This window comes from Salmo salar, chromosome ssa19 (assembly GCF_905237065.1).
Source record: "Salmo salar chromosome ssa19, Ssal_v3.1, whole genome shotgun sequence".
NCBI lineage: Eukaryota > Metazoa > Chordata > Actinopteri > Salmoniformes > Salmonidae > Salmo > Salmo salar.
Genome location: NC_059460.1, coordinates 82,100,515 through 82,119,866, shown reverse-complemented (window position 1 = coordinate 82,119,866; position 19,352 = coordinate 82,100,515). Strand labels below are relative to the sequence as shown.

Here is a 19,352-nt window from a genome sequence, read left to right as displayed (position 1 = left end):
GGGGCGAAGGTTCTTTTCCCATAATGACTTTAGAGGTCTTTTTCTTGCGTTGACAATGACCATCCCATCTAGCCGCCCGCCACCTGCGTGAAAGCTTCATGCTGCGCGCGCTCACACACACAGTTCGTGCCCCAGCTAGTGACATGGCAGCGGGTGGTGTCTAGACAATACGCTGTGGGTGAATGCTGAGAGAGAGAGAGAGAGAGAGACCTATCCACTGCATAGTACACGTAACCTTTGACCTATGGGTTTCCCTACGGGCACTTGTCAAGAGTAGTGCACTTTAAAGGGAATAGGGATGCCATTTGGGACTGTCTGTGTGATGTCTCTCATATAGGTCAGTGATTGTAATGAGGGATTTGAGGGTGAATGTCGTTGATAATGTCTGGATTATTAATGGGATCACATTGCCTACATTAGGACTCATTTGATTATTGTTGAAGAGATGGATACATTTCTCCTCCCTTGAAGATCTGTTATTCTCTTTATTAAACTGAAACAGAAGACTAAATGTTAAAAGAGATCCTCAAGCTGTTACTTTCTTTAACAGACTGAATCTCTATTAAACAGGAAGAAGGAAGAGGAGGTAACTGAGCGATCCAAATGAACAGCATGTTCTTATCGTCCCAAATAGCAACCTATTACATTTGTAGTGCACTACTTTTGATGGGCTCGAGGTACTAGGGTGCCATTTCGCTCAGACTAGTTGTCTCCAGTTTAGAGCCAGTCTTTGTCTCTCAGTTTAAGGTTTATATCTGTTGATGAGGCTGTCGATGAGGCTGTCGATGAGGCTGTCGATGAGGCTGTCGATGAGGACATTTGAGGTAAAGAAAAAGAAAGAAACATGATGAATCTGATTGGCTTTCTCTCCCACAGAGAAAGCAGCAGCAGCCAATGAGGAGGAGGTACAGAAGGCGGACATCTCATCAACGGGCCAATCCGTCATCGACAAGGAGGCTCTCGGACCAATGATGCTGGAGGTGAGTGAAAGCTGCTGCTACTGCTGGGTTGGGCTAGGTTGGGTTGGGCTAGGCTAGGCTAGGCTAGGCTGGGTTGGGCTAGGCTAGGCTGGGTTGGGCTAGGCTAGGCTAGGCTGGGTTGGGTTGGGCTAGGCTGGGCTAGGCTAGGCTAGGCTGGGTTAGGCTAGGCTGGGTTAGGCTAGGCTAGGCTGGGTTGGGCTAGGCTGGGTTGGGCTAGGCTAGGCTAGGTTGGGCTAGGCTATGCTGGGCTAGGCTGGGCTGGGCTAGGCTGGGTTGGGCTAGGCTTGGCTGGGCTAGGTTAGGCTAGGCTGGGTTGGGCTAGGCTGGGCTAGGCTGGGCTGGGCTAGGTTAGGCTAGGCTGGGCTAGGCTGGGTTGGGCTTGCTGGACTGGGCAGGGTTATATATATAGTTCATTCAAAACCAAGGTTGCTTTTACATGCTGACATGTGGGGGCATTTCCTGCCGACTGCCTATGTCTACGGAGCGAGCTAACAGAGTCCGTACTCAGAGAGAGAGCGTGGGTGTGAAACGCTGGTCTCCCTGTCTGTCCCTCCATCCACCGGCAGCCAACAGATGGGAAAGCAGGCAGGAGGGAGAGAGGGAAGGGCAGTGGAGAGGGAGAGAGGGAAGGGCAGTGGAGAGGGAGAGAGGGAAGGGCAGTGGAGAGGGAGAGAGGGAAGGGCAGTGGAGAGGGAGAGAGGGAAGGGCAGTGGAGAGGGAGGGAGCGAGGGAAGGGCAGTGGAGAGGGAGAGAGGGAAGGACAGTGGAGAGGGAGAGAGGGAAGGGCAGTGGAGAGGGAGGGAGGGAAGGGCAGTGGAGAGGGAGAGAGGGAAGGGCAGTGGAGAGGGAGAGAGGGAAGGACAGTGGAGAGGGAGGGAGCGAGGGAAGGGCAGTGGAGAGGGAGAGAGGGAAGGACAGTGGAGAGGGAGAGAGGGAAGGGCAGTGGAGAGGGAGAGAGGGAAGGGCAGTGGAGAGGGAGAGAGGGAAGGGCAGTGGAGAGGGAGGGAGGGAAGGGCAGTGGAGAGGGAGAGAGGGAAGGACAGTGGAGTGGGAGGCAGTAGAGAGGGGGAGAGAGGGAAAGTGGCTATATTTAGCAGAGTAGCATGTGGATTCAGTGACGGTGGACCTCCAGAGCTATAAATATTATCCTGACAGGAGACATCTCACAGTGAACAGAGGGAAGAGAGGGCTGAATGAACTGGCAGGCAGTGAGGCAGTGAGGCTGTGGGTGTTGCTTTGCCATTAGACGTCAGAGGCACTTCAGTAGCTGTGGGTATGGCGGTCTGTTGGCTGTGTGAGACAACGGGGTCGTTGCTCAGCACACTACAGCAGACCAGTGATTTACAACCAGATGAAATCAGAGCAGTGTAGAAACACCACAGCAGACCAGTGATTTACAACCAGATGAAATCAGAGTACACATTTCTGCTTCATTTGTCTGCAGAAAATGACCAGGAAGAGAGAGGACACACTAACTCAGCAGGGCAGTTGTCAGTCAAATAGTCAGCCTGTCAGTTAGCTAGCCAGTCTGCCTGTCAGTTAGCTAGCCAGTCAGTTAGCTAGCCAGTCTGCCTGTCAGTTAGCTAGCCAGTCAGTTAGCTAGCCAGTCTGCCTGTCAGTTAGCTAGCCAGTCAGTTAGCTAGCCAGTCTGCCTGTCAGTTAGCTAGCCAGTCTGCCTGTCAGTTAGCTAGCCAGTCTGCCTGTCAGTTAGCTAGCCAGTCAGCCTGTCAGTTAGGTAGCCAGTTAGCTAGCCAGTCAGCCTGTCAGTTAGCTAGCCAGTCTGCCTGTCAGTTAGCTAGCCAGTCTGCCTGTCAGTTAGCTAGCCTGTCAGTTAGCTAGCCTGTCAGCCTGTCAGTTAGCTAGCCAGTCTGCCTGTCAGTTAGCTAGCCAGTCTGCCTGTCAGTTAGCTAGCCAGTCTGCCTGTCAGTTAGCTAGCCAGTCTGCCTGTCAGTTAGCTAGCCAGTCTGCCTGTCAGTTAGCTAGCCAGTCTGCCTGTCAGTTAGCTAGCCAGTCTGCCTGTCAGTTAGCTAGCCAGTCAGCCTGTCAGTTAGCTAGCCAGTCAGCCTGTCAGTTAGGTAGCCTGCCAGTTAGCTAGCCAGTCAGCCTGTCAGTTAGCTAGCCAGTCAGTCTGTCAGTTAGCTAGCCAGTCTGCCTGTCAGTTAGCTAGCCAGTCTGCCTGTCAGTTAGCTAGCCAGTCTGCCTGTCAGTTAGCTAGCCAGTCAGCCTGTCAGTTAGCTAGCCAGTCAGCCTGTCAGTTAGCTAGCCAGTCAGCCTGTCAGTTAGCTAGCCTGTCAGTTAGCTTGCCAGTCTGCCTGTCAGTTAGCTAGCCAGTCTGCCTGTCAGTTAGCTAGCCAGTCTGCCTGTCAGTTAGCTAGCCAGTCTGCCTGTCAGTTAGCTAGCCAGTCAGCCTGTCAGTTAGCTAGCCAGTCAGCCTGTCAGTTAGGTAGCCTGTCAGTTAGCTAGCCAGTCTGCCTGTCAGTTAGCTAGCCAGTCTGCCTGTCAGTTAGCTAGCCTGTCAGTTAGCTAGCCTGTCAGTTAGCTAGCCTGTCAGTTAGCTAGCCTGTCAGTTAGCTAGCCAGTCAGTCTGTCAGTTAGCTAGCCAGTCTGCCTGTCAGTTAGCTAGCCAGTCTGCCTGTCAGTTAGCTAGCCAGTCAGCCTGTCAGTTAGCTAGCCAGTCGGCCTGTCAGTTAGCTAGCCAGTCGGCCTGTCAGTTAGCTAGCCAGTCGGCCTGTCAGTTAGCTAGCCAGTCAGCCTGTCAGTTAGCTAGCCTGTCAGTTAGCTAGCCAGTCAGCCTGTCAGTTAGCCTGTCAGTTAGCTAGCCAGTCTGCCTGTCAGTTAGCTAGCCAGTCTGCCTGTCAGTTAGCTAGCCAGTCTGCCTGTCAGTTAGCTAGCCAGTCTGCCTGTCAGTTAGCTAGCCAGTCTGCCTGTCAGTTAGCTAGCCAGTCTGCCTGTCAGTTAGCTAGCCAGTCTGCCTGTCAGTTAGCTAGCCAGTCAGCCTGTCAGTTAGCTAGCCAGTCAGCCTGTCAGTTAGCTAGCCTGTCAGCCTGTCAGTTAGCTAGCCAGTCGGCCTGTCAGTTAGCTAGCCAGTCTGCATGTAGCAGGTTCAATTGGATGTTTGTCCCAAATTTTAAAGCCCAGTTTACTGATTGGCTCCCCAGACCTCACCTCTCTAAAGAGCTATTGGTAGGATTACACTGTCAAATATTTTGGTCCAAATTTTAATTGGGATGTTGATATTGAATAATTTCATTTTTATTGCGTACAATGCTCTGCGGGCTTTTTTCTTTGAGTGCATTCACTGCCATATTAAAGTTTCCAGATGCAGATATGGTCAGACCAAGGTATGAGTCATTTTTAGTTTGTTCAATTATGGTGTTGTTCAGGGAGAATTTGTGTTTCTGACATCTGGGTTTTGTTCTGGAAAATCATGGTTTGTTATTTACCGCCAGGTCCCACCAATTATGGCAATATTGCTCTAGAATGGTAAGGTTCTGTTGAAGACCTTCTTTGGTTGGTGATAGAAGTACCAAATCATCAGCATATTGCAGGAAATCTGTCTCTCGGTCGGTCTGTCTCTCGGTCGGTCTGTCTCTCGGTCGGTCTGTCATTCGGTCGGTCTGTCTCTCGGTCGGTCTGTCTCTCGGTCGGTCTGTCTCTCTCTCGCTCTGTCTCTCTCTCGGTCTGTCTCTCTCTCGGTCTGTCTCTCTCTCGCTCTGTCTCTCTCTCGGTCTGTCCCTCTCTCTCTATTGTGTGTATATATACTGAACAAAAATATAAGTGCAACAATTCTACTGATTTACATTTCGTATAAGGAAATCAGTCAATTGAAATAAATAAATAAATCTATGGATTTCACATGACTGGGCAGAGCCGCAGTCCTAGGTGGAACTGGGAGGGCATAGGCCCACCCACTGGGGAGCCAGGCCCAGCCAATCAGAATGAGTTTTTCCCCACGAAAGGGCTTTATTACAGACCGCAATACTCCTCAGTTTCATCGGCTGTCAAGGTGGCTGGTCTCAGACGATCCCACAGGGGAAGAATCTAGATGTGGAGGTCCTGGCGTGGTTACATGGCAACAGGTCTGGTGGACATCCCTGCAGTCAGCATGCCAATTACACACTCCTCAAAACTTTAGACATCTGTGGCATTGTGTTGTGTGACAAATCTTCACATTTTAGTGGCCTTTTATTGTCCCTAGGACAAGGTTCACCTGGCTAAGGATCATTCTGTTTAATCAACTTCTTGATATGCCACACCTGTCAGGTGGATGGATTATCTTGGCAAAGAACAAATGCTCATGAACAAGGATGTAAACTAATTTGTGCACAAAATTTGAGAGAAATACATTTTGTTGGCGTGTGGAACATTTCTGGGATCTTTTTATGTAACCTTTATTTAACTAGGCTAGCCAGTTAAGAACAAATTCTTATTTACAATGACGGCCAAACCCTAACCTGGAAGACGCTGGGCCAATTGTGCGCCTCCCTATGGGACTCCCAATCACGGTCGGTTGTGTTACAGCCTGGAATCGAGCCAGGGTCTGTAGTGACGCCTCTAGCACTGAGATGCAGTACCTTAGACATGAAACATGGGACCAACGCTTTACAAGAGTGAGAAAAGCTGTCATCAAGGCAAAGGGTGGCTACTTTGAAGAATCTCATATAAAATTATATTTTGATTTGTTTAACACTTTTGCTTACTACATGATTCCATATGTGTTATTTCATAGTTTTGATGTCTTCACTATTATTCTACAATGTAGAAAATAGTAAAATTAAGGAAAAACCCTTGAATGAGTAGGTGTGTCCAAACATTTGACTGGCACTGTGTTTGTGTATGTATGCACATGGAATCATGTAGTAACCAAAAAGTATTAAACAAATCAAGAATATATTTTATATTTGAGATTCTTCAAATAGCCACCCTTTGCCTTGATGACAGCTTTGCGCACACTTGGCATTCTCTCAACCAGCTTCATGAGGTAGTCACATGGAATGCAATGGCGCCGATGGAGATGGCCGCCGTTTTACGTTCCCATAACCAATTGTGCTATTGTTTGTTTTTTCGCATTATTTGTAACTTATTCTGTACATAATGTTTTTGCCACCATGACCGAATAGAGCTTCTTGATATCAGGGCAGCGATTACTCACCCTGGAGGAATTCTTCTTCTTCTTCAACGAGTCGGACGGGAAGGATTTACTCCAGACACCCGACAAGGCCCTCATCCCCTGTCATTCGCAGGAGGGAAAGATGGAGGTGTCGTGGACGACGGTCCCGGTGCCTTGTAAGGATCCATCGCCGAGATGGTAATCTACCTTTACCGTCGGTCCTTTTAGCCAACGTTCAATCAATCGATAATAAAATTGACAAACGCTGATCCTCAACACGGGGGCCCCTCAGGGGTGCGTGCTCAGTCCCCTCCTGTACTACCTGTTCACTCATGACTGCACGGCCAGGCACGACTCCAACACCATTATTAAGTTTACCGATGACACAACAGTGGTAGGCCTGATCACCGACAACGATGAGACAGCCTATAGGGAGGAGGTCAGAGTCCTGGCCGTGTGGTGCCAGGACCGCAACCTCTCCCTCAACGTGATCAAGACAAAAGAGATGATTGTGGACTACAGGAAAAGGAGGACTGAGCACGCCCCCGTTCTCATTGACGGGGTCAAAGTGGAGCAGGTTGAGGGTTTCAAGTTCCTTGGTGTCCACACCACCAACAAACTAACATGGTCCAAACACACCAAGACAGTCGTGAAGAGGGCACAACAAAATCTATTCCCCCTCAGGAGACTGAAAAGATTTGGCATGGGTCCTCAGATCCTCAAAAGGTTCTACAGCTACACCGTCGAGAGCATCCTGACCGGTTGCATCACCGCCTGGTATGGCAACTGCTCGGCCTCCGACATCAAGGCACTACAGAGGGTAGTGTGAACGGCCCAGTACATCACTGGGGCCAAGCTTCCTGCCATCCAGGACCTCTACACCAGGCGGTGTCAGAGGAAGGCCCTAAAATTGTCAAAGCCTCCATCCACCCTAGACATAGACTGTTCCCTCTGCTATTGCACGGCAAGCGGTGCCGGAGCGCCAAGTCGAGGTCCATATGACTGCTTAACCCTTCTAACCCCAAGCCATAAGACTGCTTAACAGCTAATCAAAGGGCTACCCAGACACCTCGTTTATGCTGCTGCTACTCTGTTTATAACCTATGCATAGTCACTTTAACTCTACCTACATGTACGTATTACCACAATTATCTCGACTAACCGGATGCCCCCGCGCATTGACTCGTTACCGTAACACCCTGTATATAGCCTCCACATTGACTCTGTACCGGTACCCCCTGTATATAGCCTCCACATTGACTCTGTACCGGTACCCCCTGTATATAGCCTCCACAATGACTCTTTACCGTAACACCCTGTATATAGCCTCCACATTGACTCTGTACCGGTACCCCCTGTATATAGCCTCCACATTGACTCTGTACCGGTACCCCCTGTATATAGCCTCCACATTGACTCTTTACCGGTACCCCCTGTATATAGCCTCCACATTGACTCTGTACCGGTACCCCCTGTATATAGCCTCCACATTGACTCTGTATCGTAACACCCTGTATATAGTCTCCACATTGACTCTGTACCGGTACCTCCTGTATATAGCCTCCACATTGACTCTGTACCGGTACCCCCTGTATATAGCCTCCACATTGACTCTGTACCGGTACCCCCTGTATATAGCCTCCACATTGACTCTGTACCGGTACCCCCTGTATATAGCCTCCACACTGACTCTGTACCGGTACCCCCTGTATATAGCCTCCACATTGACTCTGTACCGGTACCCCCTGTATATAGCCTCCACATTGACTCTGTACCGGTACCCCCTGTATATAGCCTCCACACTGACTCTGTACTGGTACCCCCTGTATATAGCCTCCACATTGACTCTGTACCGGTACCCCCTGTATATAGCCTCCACACTGACTCTGTACCGGTACCCCCTGTATATAGCCTCCACATTGACTCTGTACCGGTACCCCCTGTATATAGCCTCCACATTGACTCTGTACCGGTACCCCCTGTATATAGCCTCCACATTGACTCTGTACTGGTACCCCCTGTATATAGCCTCCACATTGACTCTGTACCGGTACCCCCTGTATATAGCCTCCACATTGACTCTGTACCGTAACACCCTGTATATAGCCTCCACATTGACTCTGTACCGGTACCCCCTGTATATAGCCTCCACATTGACTCTGTACCGGTACCCCCTGTATATAGCCTCCACAATGACTCTGTACCGTAACACCCTGTATATAGCCTCCACATTGACTCTGTACCGGTACCCCCTGTATATAGCCTCCACATTGACTCTGTATCGTAACACCCTGTATATAGTCTCCACATTGACTCTGTACCGGTACCTCCTGTATATAGCCTCCACATTGACTCTGTACCGGTACCCCCTGTATATAGCCTCCACATTGACTCTGTACCGGTACCCCCTGTATATAGCCTCCACATTGACTCTGTACCGGTACCCCCTGTATATAGCCTCCACACTGACTCTGTACCGGTACCCCCTGTATATAGCCTCCACATTGACTCTGTACCGGTACCCCCTGTATATAGCCTCCACATTGACTCTGTACCGGTACCCCCTGTATATAGCCTCCACACTGACTCTGTACTGGTACCCCCTGTATATAGCCTCCACATTGACTCTGTACCGGTACCCCCTGTATATAGCCTCCACACTGACTCTGTACCGGTACCCCCTGTATATAGCCTCCACATTGACTCTGTACCGGTACCCCCTGTATATAGCCTCCACATTGACTCTGTACCGGTACCCCCTGTATATAGCCTCCACATTGACTCTGTACTGGTACCCCCTGTATATAGCCTCCACATTGACTCTGTACCGGTACCCCCTGTATATAGCCTCCACATTGACTCTGTATCGTAACACCCTGTATATAGCCTCCACATTGACTCTGTACTGTAACACCCTGTATATAGCCTCCACATTGACTCTGTACCGGTAACCCCCTGTATATAGCCTACACATTGACTCTGTACTGTAACACCCTGTATATAGCCTCCACATTGACTCTGTACTGTAACACCCTGTATATAGCCTCCACATTGACTCTGTACCGGTAACCCCCTGTATATAGCCTACACATTGACTCTGTACCGTAACACCCTGTATATAGCCTCACTTATTATTTTACTGCTGCTCTTTAATTATTTGTAACTTTTATTTTCTAATTTCTACTTAAGAAAAAAAATGTACTTCTTAAAGCATTGTTGGTTAAGGGCTTGTAAGTAAGCATTTCACTGTAAGGTCTACACCTGTTGTATTTGGCGCATTTGACAAATACAATTTGATTTGATTTCAATTAACAGGTGTGACTTGTTCATTTGTGGAATTTCTTTCTTTCCTTAATGCGTTTGAGCCAATCAGTTGTGTTGTGACAATGTAGTGTGGGGTATACAGAAGATGTTATTATATTATTATATATATATTATATTATTATTATTATTAGGTAAAATACCAAGTCCATATTATGGCAAGAACAGCTCAAAGAAGAGAAACAACAGTCCATCAGTACTTTAAGACATGAAGGTCAGTCATTAAGGAACATTTCAAGAACTTTCTTCAATTGCAGTCGTAAAAACCATCAAGCTCTATGATGAAACTGGCTCTCATGAGGACCGCCACAGGAAAGGAAGACCCAGAGTTACCTCTGCTGCAGAGGATAAGTTCATTAGAGTTACCAGCCTCATGAGGACCGCCACAGGAAAGGAAGACCCAGAGTTACCTCTGCTGCAGAGGAAAAGTTCAGTAGAGTTACCAGCCTCAGAAATTGCAGCCCAAATAAATGCTTCAGAGTTCAAGTAACAGACACATCTCAACATCAACTGTTCAGAGGAGACTATCATTTGTTTTTCAACAGGACAATGACCCAACACACCTCCAGGCTGTGTAAGGGCTATTTGACCAAGAAGGAGAGTGATGGAGTGCTGCGTCAGATGACCTGGCCTCCACAATCACCCGACCTCAACCCAATTGAGATGGTTTGGGATGAATTGGACCGTAGAGTGAAGGAAAAACAGCTAACAGGTGCTCAGCATATGTGGGAACTCCTTCAAGACTGTTGGAAAAGCATTCCAGGTGAAGTTGGTTGACGGCAAAGGGTGACTACTTTGAAGAATATAAAATATGTTTTGATTTGTTTAACAATTTTTTGGTTACTACATGATTCCATATGTGTTATTTCATAGTTTTGATGTCTTCACTATTATTCTACAATGTAGAAAATAGTAAAAATTAAGAAAATCCCTTGAATAAGTAGGTGTTCTAAAACTTTTGACCGGTTGTGTGTGTGTGTGTGTGTGTGTGTGTGTGTGTGTGTGTGTGTGTGTGTGTGTGTGTGTGTCTGTGTGTGTGTGTGTGTGTGTGTGTATGTATGTGTGTGTGTGTGTGTGTGTGTGTGTGTGTGTGTGTATTTTTCAGCAAGAAAAAAGATAAGATACAACAGACCTACTTTTTGAGGGTTTCCAAGTTCTTGTTAAATCCACTTCAATCAGTGTAGATGAAGAGGAGACAGGTTAAATATGGATTTTTAAGCCTCGAGACATCTGAGACATGGATTGTGTATGTGTGGCCATTCAGAGGGGTGAAGGGGCAAGACAATAGATTGAAGTGCCTTTGAACGGGGTATGGTGGTAGGTGCCAGTCGCACCGGTTTGTGACAAGAACTGCAATGCTGCTAGGTTTTTCACATTTTTCAACAGTTTCAAGTGACGAATGGTCCATCACACAAAGGACATCCAGCCAACTTGACACAACTGTGGGAAGCATTGGAGTCAACATGGGTTCAGCATCCCTCTGGAACGCTTTCGACACCTTGTAGAGTCCATTCCCCAACAAATCGAGGTGCTTCTGAGGGCAAAAGAGGGTGCAACTCAATAACAGGACGGTGTTCTTAATGTTTTGTACACTCAGTGTATAATATTTATGACAGTTACCATTTCCTACAGCTCACACATGGGTTCGACGTTATTCGCCTGGGTTCAGTTGGACGTTATTCGCCTGGGTTCAGTTGGACGTTATTCGCCTGGGTTCAGTTGGACGTTATTCGCCTGGGTTCAGTTGGACGTTATTCGCCTGGGTTCAGTTGGACGTTATTCGCCTGGGTTCAGTTGGACGTTATTCGCCTGGGTTCAGTTGGACGTTATTCGCCTGGGTTCAGTTGGACGTTATTCGCCAGGGTTCAGTTGGACGTTATTCGACTGGGTTCAGTTGGACGTTATTCGCCTGGGTTCAGTTGGTCGTTATTAGCCTGGGTCCAGTTGGCTCATGAATATCAGATGGTTCATGAATGACATTACAGATGGCGATAGTAGCAGCTGTAACTCTGCCTGGTAGCTGCAGAGACGGGTAGAGGTAGATTGCATCCCAAATGGCACTCTATTGTCTATGGACCTTGGTCAAAATTAGGGCACTGAATGGGGAATAGGGAGCCATTTGGGATGAATTTGTAGCCTTCTCATCTACATTATTCATTCATAGAAACACAGTGAAGTGTCATCTTTATTCAGACAGTTACGTGCTGAAAGGGCTGTTTGTTTATTCAGACAGACAGTTACGTGCTGAAAGGGCTGTTTGTTTATTCAGACAGACAGTTACGTGCTGAAAGGGCTGTTTGTTTATTCAGACAGACAGTTACGTGCTGAAAGGGCTGTTTGTTTATTCAGACAGTTATATGCTGAAAGGGCTGCAGGTAGATTCAGAGCAGGATGGTAGCATCCCAGCTGTAATGGCTGCCTAAGGTACGTCCACCACTCATTAACTCTGGGGCGTGAAGACGTATGCAGTCAATACAAATTCTACATCTGGACTTTGAACATGTTGTTTAGATCTGTATGAGAAAAAATCATCATTCAGTCCCATTTTAGATTTACATTTTAAGGCAGCAAAGTGTAAAGGGGTGTGTTGACTTCCACTAGGCACTGTACGTCAGAACATTAACACATGACATACGTTTTCATGTATGGAAACATCTGACAAACGTTGATGTTGGAGTGAGCTATCCACTTCAGACAGGGACAGGACCGGAGACAGGACCGGGAGACGGGACCGGGAGACGGGACCGGGAGACGGGACCGGGAGACGGGACCGGAGACGGAACCGGGAGACGGGACCGGAGACGGGACCGGGAGACGGAACCGGGAGACGGGTCCGGGAGACGGGACCGGGAGACAGAACCGGAGACGGAACCGGGAGACGGGACCGGGAGACGGAACCCGGGAGACGGGACCGGAGACGGAACCGGAGACGGAACCGGAGACGGAACCGGAGACGGAACCGGGAGACGGAACCGGGAGACGGGACCGGGAGACGGAACCGGGAGGGCCGGAGACGGGACCGGGAGACGGGACCGGAGACGGGACCGAGACGGAACCGGAGACGGAACCGGAGACGGAACCGGAGACGGAACCGGGAGACGGAACCGGGAGACGGGTCCGGGAGACGGGACCGGGAGACAGAACCGGGAGACGGGACCGGAGACAGAACCGGGAGACGGAGACGGGAGACGGAACCGGGAGACGGGACCGGAGACAGAACCGGGAGACAGAACCGGGAGACGGGACCGGAGACAGAACCGGGAGACGGAACCGGAGACGGGACCGGAGACGGGACCGGAGACAGAACCCGGAGACAGAACCGGAGACGTGAGACAGAACCCGGAGACGGGACCCGGAGACGGAACCGGAGACGGGACCCGGAGACGGAACCGGAGACGGGACCCGGAGACAGAACCGGAGACGTGAGACAGAACCCGGAGACGGGACCCGGAGACGGAACCGGAGACGGGACCCGGAGACGGAACCGGAGACGTGAGACAGAACCCGGAGACGGGACCCGGAGACGGAACCGGAGACGTGAGACAGAACCCGGAGACGGGACCCGGAGACGGAACCGGAGACGGGACCCGGAGACGGGACCCGGAGACGGAACCGGAGAGCCTTTCTCTGTGATGATAATGACATTGTTCATAGGGGATAGATGAGCTATATTGTATGAAGCAGGGCATGGACTGTGGCTGTTACTGGATGCTTAGTTAGTTTCACACCATTGTCTTTCTCTCTGTCTCTCTCTCCAACTCTCTTTCTCTATCCCTCTCTCTCCCTCACTCTCTCTCTCTCCAACGCTCTCGTTGTCTCTCTCTCTCTCGCCGTCTCTCTCTCTCGCTGTTTCTCTCTCTATCCCTCTCTCTCTCTCCAACTCTCTCGCTGTTTCTCTCTCCAACTCTCTCGCTGTCTCTCTCTCTCTCGCTGTTTCTATCCCTCTCTCTCTCTCTCTCTCTCTCTCTCCGTGTCTCTGTCTCTCTCCCCTCCCTCCCCCCTCTGCCACCATTGTCACACAGGACAGTCCATTAACTCTCAGGCCTTGGTAACAAAGCTATCGTTAATCTGCCTTCCCAGCCCTGTTGCTTTCTATGAACCCAACAATTAGCAGGTCATTTGTGTTGGTTTATTAGCGTTATTGCTTTGTACATTGGTACATTTCCTGTGACGTTCCGTTGTTCATCTAGCGAGATCAGAGGCTATTTCTTAGAGTTATCCATTGCGTCGACGTCTGTGTCTGAAATGGCACCCTTTCCCCTGTGTAGTGCACTACTTTTCACCAAAGCCTATGGGCCCTGCTCAAATGTAGTTCACTTTAAAGGGAATATGGTGCCATTTGAGGTACAGACGATGTGTTTTTAGTTTAAATACTCTGCTGAATCCGGACACCAAACCTCTCCCTCTCCTTTAGTCTCTACTCAAACCTCTCCTTTAGTCTCAACTCAAACCTCTTCCTCTCCTTTAGTCTCTACTCAAACCTCTCCTTTAGTCTCTCTACTCAAACCTCTCCTTTAGTCTCTACTCAAACCTCTCCTTTAGTCTCTACTCAAACCTCTCCTTTAGTCTCAACTCAAACCCTCCTTTAGTCTCAACTCAAACCTCTCCTTTAGTCTCTCTACTCAAACCTCTCCTTTAGTCTCTCTACTCAAACCTCTCCTTTAGTCTCTCTACTCAAACCTCTCCTTTAGTCTCTACTCAAACCTCTCCTTTAGTCTCTACTCAAACATCTCCTTTAGTCTCTCTACTCAAACCTCTCCTTTAGTCTCTACTCAAACCTCTCCTTTAGTCTCTCTACTCAAACCTCTCCTTTAGTCTCTCTACTCAAACCTCTCCTTTAGTCTCTCTACTCAAACCTCTCCTTTAGTCTCTACTCAAACCTCTCCTTTAGTCTCTACTCAAACCTCTCCTTTAATCTCTACTCAAACCTCTCCTTTAGTCTCAACTCAAACCTCTTCCTCTCCTTTAGTCTCTACTCAAACCACTCCTTTAGTCTCTCTACTCAAACCTCTCCTTTAGTCTCTCTACTCAAACCTCTCCTTTAGTCTCTACTCAAACCTCTCCCTCTCCTTTAGTCTCTCTACTCAAACCTCTCCCTCTCCTTTAGTCTCTCTACTCAAACCTCTCCCTCTCCTTTAGTCTCTCTACTCAAACCTCTCCTTTAGTCTCTACTCAAACATCTCCTTTAGTCTCTCTACTCAAACCTCTCCTTTAGTCTCTACTCAAACCTCTCCTTTAGTCTCTCTACTCAAACCTCTCCTTTAGTCTCTACTCAAATCTCTCCTTTAGTCTCTACTCAAACCTCTCCTTTAGTCTCTACTCAAACCTCTCCTTTAGTCTCTACTCAAACCTCTCCTTTAATCTCTACTCAAACCTCTCCTTTAGTCTCAACTCAAACCTCTTCCTCTCCTTTAGTCTCTACTCAAACCACTCCTTTAGTCTCTCTACTCAAACCTCTCCTTTAGTCTCTCTACTCAAACCTCTCCTTTAGTCTCTACTCAAACCTCTCCCTCTCCTTTAGTCTCTCTACTCAAACCTCTCCCTCTCCTTTAGTCTCTCTACTCAAACCTCTCCCTCTCCTTTAGTCTCTCTACTCAAACCTCTCCCTCTCCCTTGGTCTCGTGTAGATATTTTCAAAAACTAGAAAGTTGAAGAAAACAATCAATGTCAACAGTAAAAGGTGTATTGTTTATCTTCCCCCTCCAGGCCCTGGACGGGTTCTTCTTCGTGCTGAATATGGAGGGGAACATAGTGTTTGTGTCTGAGAACGTGACCCAGTACCTGCTGTATAACCAGGAGGAGCTGATGAACACCAGCGTCTACAGCGTCCTGCACGTAGGAGACCACGCTGAGTTCATCAAGAACCTGCTGCCCAAGAGCCTGGGTGAGTCTACAGTACAGGTTACCTAGGGCTGGGTGAGTCTACAGTACAGTGTACCTAGGGCTGGGTCAGTCTACAGTACAGTGTACCTAGGGCTGGGTCAGTCTACAGTGTACCTAGGGCTGGGTCAGTCTACAGTATACCTAGGGCTGGGTGAGTCTACAGTACAGTGTACCTAGGGCTGGGTCAGTCTACAGTGTACCTAGGGCTGGGTCAGTCTACAGTACAGTGTACCTAGGGCTGGGTCAGTCTACAGTATACCTAGGGCTGGGTGAGTCTACAGTACAGTGTACCTAGGGCTGGGTCAGTCTACAGTGTACCTAGGGCTGGGTCAGTCTACAGTGTACCTAGGGCTGGGTCAGTCTACAGTACAGTGTACCTAGGGCTGGGTCAGTCTACAGTACAGTGTACCTAGGGCTGGGTGAGTCTACAGTACAGTGTACCTAGGGCTGGGTCAGTCTACAGTGTACCTAGGGCTGGGTCAGTCTACAGGTTACCTAGGGCTGGGTCGGTCTACAGTACAGTGTACCTAGGGCTGGGTCAGTCTACAGTACAGTGTACCTAGGGCTGGGTCAGTCTACAGTGTACCTAGGGCTGGGTCAGTCTACAGGTTATCTAGGGCTGGGTCAGTCTACAGTACAGTGTACCTAGGGCTGGGTCGGTCTACAGTACAGTGTACCTAGGGCTGGGTCGGTCTACAGTACAGTGTACCTAGGGCTGGGTCGGTCTACAGTACAGTGTACCTAGAGCTGGGTCAGTCTACAGTACAGTATACCTAGGGCTGGGTCGGTCTACAGTACAGTGTACCTAGGGCTGGGTCAGTCTACAGTATACCTAGGGCTGGGTCAGTCTACAGTACAGTGTACCTAGGGCTGGGTCAGTCTACAGGTTACATGGGTCAGTCTACAGTACAGTGTACCTAGGGCTGGGTCAGTCTACAGTATACCTAGGGCTGGGTCAGTCTACAGTACAGTGTACCTAGGGCTGGGTCAGTCTACAGTATACCTAGGGCTGGGTCAGTCTACAGTACAGTATACCTAGGGCTGGGTCAGTCTACAGTACAGTGTACCTAGGGCTGGGTCAGTCTACAGTATACCTAGGGCTGGGTCAGTCTACAGTACAGTGTACCTAGGGCTGGGTCAGTCTACAGTGTACCTAGGGCTGGGTCAGTCTACAGTACAGTGTACCTAGGGCTGGGTCAGTCTACAGTATACCTAGGGCTGGGTCAGTCTACAGTGTACCTAGGGCTGGGTCAGTCTACAGTGTACCTAGGCTGGGTCAGTCTACAGTGTACCTAGGGCTGGGTCAGTCTACAGTGTACCTAGGGCTGGGTCAGTCTACAGTACACCTAGGGCTGGGTGAGTCTACAGTACAGTGTACCTAGGGCTGGGTCAGTCTACAGTACAGTGTACCTAGGGCTGGGTCAGTCTACAGTACAGTATACCTAGGGCTGGGTCAGTCTACAGGTTACCTAGGGCTGGGTCAGTCTACAGTACAGTGTACTTAGGGCTGGGTCAGTCTACAGTACAGTGTACCTAGGGCTGGGTCAGTCTACAGTGTACCTAGGGCTGGGTCAGTCTACAGTACAGTGTACCTAGGGCTGGGTCAATCTACAGTACAGTGTACCTAGGGCTGGGTCAGTCTACAGTACAGTGTACCTAGGGCTGGGTCAGTCTACAGTACAGTATACCTAGGGCTGGGTCAGTCTACAGTACAGTGTACCTAGGGCTGGGTCAGTCTACAGTACAGTGTACCTAGGGCTGGGTCAGTCTACAGTACAGTGTACCTAGGGCTGGGTCAGTCTACAGTACAGTGTACCTAGGGCTGGGTCAGTCTACAGTATACCTAGGGCTGGGTCAGTCTACAGTACAGTGTACCTAGGGCTGGGTCAGTCTACAGTGTACCTAGGGCTGGGTCAGTCTACAGTGTACCTAGGGCAGGGCCAGTCTACAGGTTACCTAGAGCTGGGTCAGTCTACAGGTTACCTAGGGCTGGGTCAGTCTACAGTACAGTGTACCTGGGGCTGGGTCAGTCTACAGTGTACCTAGGGCAGGGCCAGTCTACAGGTTACCTAGGGCTGGGTCAGTCTGCAGGTTACCTAAGGCTGGGTCAGTCTACAGGTTACCTAGGGCTGGGTCAGTCTACAGTACAGTGTACCTAGGGCTGGGTCAGTCTACAGTACAGTACACCTAGGGCTGGGTCAGTCTACAGTACAGTGTACCTAGGGCTGGGTCAGTCTACAGTACAGTACACCTAGGGCTGGGTCAGTCTACAGTACAGTATACCTAGGGCTGGGTCAGTCTACAGTACACCTAGGGCTGGGTCAGTCTACAGTACACCTAGGGCTGGGTCAGTCTACAGTACAGTGTACCTAGGGCTGGGTCAGTCTACAGTACAGTACACCTAGGGCTGGGTCAGTCTACAGTACACCTAGGGCTGGGTCAGTCTACAGTACAGTGTACCTAGGGCTGGGTCAGTCTACAGTACAGTACACCTAGGGCTGGGTCAGTCTACAGTACACCTAGGGCTGGGTCAGTCTACAGTACAGTGTACCTAGGGCTGGGTCAGTCTACAGTACAGTACACCTAGGGCTGGGTCAGTCTACAGTACAGTGTACCTAGGGCTGGGTCAGTCTACAGTGTACCTAGGGCTGGGTCAGTCTACAGTATACCTAGGGCTGGGTGAGTCTACAGTACAGTGTACCTAGGGCTGGGTCAGTCTACAGTGTACCTAGGGCTGGGTCAGTCTACAGTACAGTGTACCTAGGGCTGGGTCAGTCTACAGTATACCTAGGGCTGGGTGAGTCTACAGTACAGTGTACCTAGGGCTGGGTCAGTCTACAGTGTACCTAGGGCTGGGTCAGTCTACAGTGTACCTAGGGCTGGGTCAGTCTACAGTACAGTGTACCTAGGGCTGGGTCAGTCTACAGTACAGTGTACCTAGGGCTGGGTGAGTCTACAGTACAGTGTACCTAGGGCTGGGTCAGTCTACAGTGTACCTAGGGCTGGGTCAGTCTACAGGTTACCTAGGGCTGGGTCGGTCTACAGTACAGTGTACCTAGGGCTGGGTCAGTCTACAGTACAGTGTACCTAGGGCTGGGTCAGTCTACAGTGTACCTAGGGCTGGGTCAGTCTACAGGTTATCTAGGGCTGGGTCGGTCTACAGTACAGTGTACCTAGGGCTGGGTCGGTCTACAGTACAGTGTACCTAGGGCTGGGTCGGTCTACAGTACAGTGTACCTAGGGCTGGGTCGGTCTACAGTACAGTGTACCTAGAGCTGGGTCAGTCTACAGTACAGTATACCTAGGGCTGGGTCGGTCTACAGTACAGTGTACCTAGGGCTGGGTCAGTCTACAGTATACCTAGGGCTGGGTCAGTCTACAGTACAGTGTACCTAGGGCTGGGTCAGTCTACAGGTTACATGGGTCAGTCTACAGTACAGTGTACCTAGGGCTGGGTCAGTCTACAGTATACCTAGGGCTGGGTCAGTCTACAGTACAGTGTACCTAGGGCTGGGTCAGTCTACAGTATACCTAGGGCTGGGTCAGTCTACAGTACAGTATACCTAGGGCTGGGTCAGTCTACAGTACAGTGTACCTAGGGCTGGGTCAGTCTACAGTATACCTAGGGCTGGGTCAGTCTACAGTACAGTGTACCTAGGGCTGGGTCAGTCTACAGTGTACCTAGGGCTGGGTCAGTCTACAGTACAGTGTACCTAGGGCTGGGTCAGTCTACAGTATACCTAGGGCTGGGTCAGTCTACAGTGTACCTAGGGCTGGGTCAGTCTACAGTGTACCTAGGCTGGGTCAGTCTACAGTGTACCTAGGGCTGGGTCAGTCTACAGTGTACCTAGGGCTGGGTCAGTCTACAGTACACCTAGGGCTGGGTGAGTCTACAGTACAGTGTACCTAGGGCTGGGTCAGTCTACAGTACAGTGTACCTAGGGCTGGGTCAGTCTACAGTACAGTATACCTAGGGCTGGGTCAGTCTACAGGTTACCTAGGGCTGGGTCAGTCTACAGTACAGTGTACTTAGGGCTGGGTCAGTCTACAGTACAGTG

General features: G+C 49.8%; 1 protein-coding gene across 3 annotated transcripts in view; it reads left to right on the top strand.

Annotated features, from left to right (window-relative positions):
• The window catches only part of LOC106579720 (nuclear receptor coactivator 2), a 226,057-nt gene that overhangs the window by 106,175 nt on the left and 100,530 nt on the right, over positions 1-19,352 (top strand). For all 3 annotated transcript variants that reach the window (XM_045702808.1, XM_045702809.1, XM_045702810.1), the window contains exons 4-5: positions 877-980; positions 15,118-15,295. In XM_045702808.1, coding sequence (XP_045558764.1) covers positions 877-980; positions 15,118-15,295 — 282 coding nt within the window. The remainder of the gene's footprint in view (positions 1-876; positions 981-15,117; positions 15,296-19,352) is intronic.